Here is a 5965-nt window from a genome sequence, read left to right as displayed (position 1 = left end):
TTTTTATCTTGAGAATACAGAGAAACACATCCAAAAAGGTACAGTTCAAAATTGGAGCCTCTTATGTTTCCATCGACTCATGGTCAAATTGTAAATTACAAGTTACAACTCAATTGTATTGAAAATTCCATGATAAACGGAATCACACAGCCCAGTCCGATGTCAAATATTATCATGAGTGGCGTTATCTCAAGTTTAATTTTGTAGTGCAGACTCTCGATAACTCAAGGTAGCTGGAAACATGAAATTCATACAAAAATATTTTTACAAAAATTGAATTGAAAGTGAATTAGATTGGAATCCGATGCTTGTGAATTTTTTTATTTTCAAATCTCCTGAAAAGATAGATTTATATGGAAATCTAGATCATTTGAATTAACAAGAGTTGTTTCTGTATTAGCGGTGATTTCAAATTTCACTGCCAGTTGTCATAAAGATTACACAGCTGTGTGCAAACAAAATATGTCAACGCGGGGAAAACATATAAACAAAAAATTAATAAATATAATTATCATGGAACGAGGATGTTTCAAATACGAAATTACCCAGAGCAAATCAATACAACATTGGGTCCATCGTGCCCAATATCAAGTGTAAATTGTGCGGTTGTAGTGAATATTGTATGGAAATACCCATAGATATTTTGACGACCGTTGGTTGTTTGCAATATGCCAACACATTTAAACAATTCTACTAGTAGTGTTTTTTGTGTAAAGTTGTTTATGCGAACGCAATAGAAGTTCACAAACAAATAAAAACACACAAGATACCGAGTCATTGATTCATGTAATAGACTATAGTAACGCGTGCTACTATGTCAAAAAAAATGTTATACATGTTTTTTCTGTTTATTCGCGTCTCCTCTTCGTCATGTTTTCTCGCGTATGCATGTGAATGTAGAATCGGCTAATACATACATATGTATGCTATTTACTTTGTCAACAAACGCTTACAGTTCTTTTTCAAAGTGTTGATGATTTAATTTGTAACAGAACTGGAAACAGAGTTAGTATGTGAGTTGCTTTTGCAAACATCACACATATTCGACTTGAGCCAAAAGCATTTCTTCACTATTTCAAAATTACTCATTCTTGATTGTGATCAATGATTTTGAAGAGCAATTTAGTTTTTTTATTGTTAGTTTGAATTAATTGATAAGCAAAATAGTTAAGTGAATAGAATAGTTGTGTAGCAGAACAGTTTAAAAATGGATTCAACTCAATATAAACTCCCACCGAACCCATCCGATAGTGCAAATTTCTTATCAAACATATTTTCTATATGGCTTTTTCCATTTTTTAAAAAAGGATACGAAAAAGTGCTGACATTTGAGGATATGTTTAAAACAAGAGAACAAGATAAATCAGAATTGCTTGGAAATCGTTTAGAAACGTAAGTTTTGTTGAAATCGGAAAAAACCGTCATTATATCTGATCATATATGATTTACGAACAGCGAATGGTAGCAACCAAATGTGAATAGCCAATTCAAAGCTGAGTGTAATACAAAAATACGTCCATGAATTCAAAGATAGCTAGTACTACTTCATGTTTTTCTTATCTCATAGAAATTGGAATCAACGTACATCAAAGCGAAACTCACTGTTATCAACGATAATTGCAACATTCTGGAAAGATTATGCACTATTGGCTCTATTATGTTTTGTTAACGATATTGTCTTTCGATTGGGACAACAATTCCTCTTGGGATTATTTCTTCAGTACTTCGGGTATTTGAAAAAAAGAACCACGTTTTCCAAATGGCAAACTCACACGAAGTTGTGCGAAGTTGTGTGTGTATTTAAACGAGAACCTTTTGATGAACACGTGTACACCAAACTGGTGGTTTAATTTGTGTCTTATACTGTTTTCGTCTATTTCTACACAGCTCCGTGCAAGTCCAAACTTAAACCGTTTGGGTTCGCAAATCTTATTGAATTGTCATTTTTAGCAAAGACTCAACGACAACATACAATGAGGCTGTTTTATATGGAGCTGGAATAGTAGTTTTGAATGGACTTAATGCACTAACTTATAAAAATATTCTTGATCTTTCATTTAACAATGGCATGAAGGTTCGACTGGCGGTTTGCAGCCTCATATACCGCAAAGTAAGTTGTTTCATTTTCTTATAATTTACGGATGCGACGTGATTTAATCTTCGAATCAATTTTATTCATGGCTAGGCATTACGTCTATCGCAAACAGCTCTCGGTGAAACATCACCCGGTAAAGTTGTAAATTTGTTATCCAATGATGTGAGTAATTATCTTAAGCAAGCGTTCAGAAAGACATACATTTATGCGAGCGATTGAATGATGCTTGCATCATTTGATGCGCATCGATTGTGCTGTCGCCATTCAATTGCTCGCATAAATGTATGTCTTTCTGAACGCTTGATCTTAAGAGAACTCAATTGTGTACCATGTCTACCAAAATGTGTCTTAATACACACATAGGTAAATCGTTTCGAGTGGGCTACTTTCTTCATAAATAATTTGTGGATAGCACCTTTACTAACGTCCATTGTTGGCTACCTAATTTGGACAGAAATTGGATATGCTGGATTGGTTGGCATTTTTGTGGTTTTTATGATTGCTCCGATGATGAGTAAGTTTCTTTAAACACGATTAAAACACTTCGTCACGATTAAGATGTCTTTGAAAAATACAGGTTACGCTGGAAAACTGACATCAAAATTTCGTCTTCAAACTGCAATTTTAACTGACGAGCGGATTCGATTTATGGATGAAATAATATCTGGTGTTCAAGTTATCAAAATGTACGCTTGGGGTGAGTTGTTTTCGATATCATAGAAATGCAAATAATAAACAACTGAATACACTTTTAGAGAAGCCATTCACCAAGCTCATCACTTATGCTCGCAAAATGGAATTGAAGGTTATTCAAAAAACTTCCTTTATTCGAGCAGTTCACATGAGTGCAATGTTATTCACAACACGGTTGGCACTATTTTTTACAATGTTGGCAATCGTGTCGATTGATGGCCCAAATGCAATCACACCGGATCGGATTTTCGTAATATCTGGATATTTTTCACTTGTTTCGCATGTGATGTCACAACGCTATGCACGAGGCATTGCAGAGACGGCTGAGGTTTTTGTTGCACTTGGCCGCCTGGAAAGCTTTCTACACTTGGATGAAAAGAAAACACATATTGAAAATAATCAAGAAAATGGCATGAAAAACGGCACGGCAACACAAAAGATGGGCAACGACATTCAACTAAATGGTCAAAAAAATGAATTATCCAATTCAAACATAGCAATTTCAATGAAAAACGCAACCGCTTGCTGGACCATACCAACTCTCGACTATACTTCGAATGGGAAATTTAACAAAAACAAAAATGGAAAAGACAAAGAGACCAAGACCAAGAACAACGATCTTGAACAAGAAGAGTGTCTTACAAAGTTGAATATCGATTTTCCCAATGGAAAATTAATCGGAGTGATTGGCACAGTCGGTTCAGGGAAATCGTCATTACTGCAGGCCATTCTACGTGAATTACCACTGAAATCTGGCACGATTAATGTGAATGGATCTATTTCTTATGCATGTCAAGAGGCATGGGTGTTTGGGGCGTCTGTGAAACAAAATATTTTATTCGGCGAAGAATATGATCGCGATCGATACAATGCTGTGATCCGAACTTGTGCGCTGGAAAAAGACTTCGAACAATTGGAAAATGGAGATCGTACCATTGTCGGAGAGCGAGGAATGAGTCTTAGTGGTGGCCAGAAGGCTCGTATCAAGTAAGCATGATCAGTAAACCAGCACTGGTCCACCAGTCAAATCGAATCAAATTGATTTGGTGTTCAATTTCAGTTTGGCACGAGCATGCTATCGGAAGGCGGACATTTATTTATTAGACGATCCATTGAGTGCGGTTGACGCTCATGTTGGCACTCACATTTTTGAGGAGTGTATTGGACCCAAAAGTCGTTTGGCAAAGCAAAAAGCAACACGTATTTTGGTATCACATCAAGTTCATTTCCTCAAAGAGGCTGATTGGATTATTATTTTGAAAGATGTAAGTTGAGAATTGAATAAAATGGCACACATAAATCTAATTTCAATGAATTTGGTTTGCTAGGGAGAGGTTAAAGTTCAAGGTACTTTGGATGATTTATACAAAAGGGGTGTTGATTTTGTTAAAATGATTGGAATAACTGAAACACCCGAAGTGACAGAGGTGTTTCCAGTTTTTAGTCGACAAAACTCTGTTACTTCATCGCAATCGTCAACATCACTAGAATCCATGGTATCACGTGCAAATTATGATGAGAAAAAAGAAAAACATTTCTTAATGGAGAATTTTGCAGAACGGAAAGTGAAAGGATCACTTTTAGTAAATTATTTGAGGGCAGGAACTAATTGTCCGACTTTATTTATTATATTCTTTGCCTTCATTTTCGCTCAATTCTTGGCTAGCGCTGTAGATTACTTCGTGTCAATTTGGTATGACATTATTTGGTAATAGAATTGAAGCAAATTTATATCAAATGAAAATATTTTAGGACGAAACAAGAAATGATGCGTTCACACCAAACAAATGACAATCCATCGTTTATATTAAGTACGGAACAATGTATTTATATTCAAGGAATATTACTTGCAGCAATGACTATATTCGGAATAGCAAGGTTTGCATTGGTGGAATAAAAACGTTGTTCGTTTTCTACATTGCTTCTTCTTCATTTTCCTTCAGATTAATTGGCTATTTCACAGTTTGTGTTCGAAGTTCACAAAATATTCATAATTTCATGTTCAACGGCATAATATCAACAACGATGAGATTTTTTGAATCGAATCCTTCTGGAAGAATACTAAATAAATTTTCAAAAGATCTGGGGTGAGTTGTTATCGATGTTATAGAAATGCAAATACGCGTCAATCAACCACTGACTAAATACATTTCCAGAGAAGTAGACGAGAACTTTCCCAAGTCGCTGAATGATACAGGTATACTAAAGGTTAGTATAGTTAAAGAAGACAATAATAATTTTGGTTGTTTTTCAGTACAAACTTTTATGGCAATTTTTGGTACGCTTATTGTAACTTCAATAGTTAACCCATATTTCCTAATCCCGACGTTCATCTTAATGATAATCATCGTTTTACTTCGAAAAATTTATTTAAAAACATCGAAAAATGTCAAACGACTTGAAGGAGCTGGTGAGTAGAAGGAGAAAAATGAACTCTATAACAATTATAAATCATTTATAAATATTATAGCAAAATCTCCGGTATATACTCATATTGCGGCTACTTTGAATGGGTTGACAACTGTTCGTGCATACAAAGTCGAAGAGATACTAAAAAGAGAATTCGACAATCATCAAGATACCCATACTACCTGCTATTTTATGGGTTCATCGACAGTTGCCACGTTTGGATTTTGTTTGGACATAGTGTGCACCATATTTATCTGTTGCTCAATTTTTTATTATATATTATTCGATCAGGAAGTTTCTAATGAAAAGATTGGCTTAGTTGTATCGCAAGCTATAGGTCTTTCCAGTAAAGTTTCATGGGGTAATGAATCAAAGTATTTATAGTCGATTTGATAATTAATACAAATTACGTTATTTCCAGCGGTGAGACAAAGCGCCGACGTTGACACTCGATTGGTCGCTATTGAACGTGTTTTGGAATATCGTGATTTGGAATCGGAAAAACAGCCTGAAAAGCCCGCAGTCATCACGAGCGATTGGCCATCGAGTGGCTGCATTGAATTCCGAAATGTGTTCTATCGGTATTTCGCCGAGGCCAAACCAGTTTTACAAGAACTATCGTTTGTGATCAAACCAAAAGAGAAGATAGGTGAGTAAATGTATTTTGCCAATTGAATTCATGTTTAGAAAAATGATTTTATATAGGAATTGTTGGGAGAACGGGAGCCGGTAAGAGTTCATTGATTGGCGCCCTTTTCCGTTTGGCTA

The 5965-nt window shown here is 35.3% G+C and overlaps 1 protein-coding gene across 1 annotated transcript; it reads left to right on the top strand.

Annotated features, from left to right (window-relative positions):
• Positions 1 to 1023: 1023 nt before the first annotated feature.
• LOC116350130 (multidrug resistance-associated protein 4-like) lies at positions 1024 to 5961 on the top strand (the record flags this gene model as incomplete). Its single annotated transcript, XM_031781862.1, has 16 exons — positions 1024 to 1392; positions 1568 to 1729; positions 1951 to 2110; positions 2186 to 2257; positions 2459 to 2609; positions 2673 to 2792; positions 2851 to 3775; positions 3849 to 4053; positions 4117 to 4481; positions 4541 to 4666; positions 4732 to 4875; positions 4945 to 4985; positions 5043 to 5198; positions 5259 to 5558; positions 5619 to 5846; positions 5903 to 5961. Coding segments are annotated over exons 1-16 (3399 nt in total), but the record flags the coding sequence as incomplete, so codon positions are not given.
• Between the last annotated feature and the right edge of the window lie 4 nt (positions 5962 to 5965).

The sequence above is a fragment of the Contarinia nasturtii genome, unplaced genomic scaffold, assembly GCF_009176525.2.
Source record: "Contarinia nasturtii isolate CC-2019 unplaced genomic scaffold, AAFC_CNas_1.1 Cnas_scaffold_3686, whole genome shotgun sequence".
Taxonomy (NCBI): Eukaryota; Metazoa; Arthropoda; class Insecta; order Diptera; family Cecidomyiidae; genus Contarinia; species Contarinia nasturtii.
The sequence above is the reverse complement of the archived record's forward strand: the minus strand, read 5'-3'. Positions and strand labels throughout refer to the sequence as shown.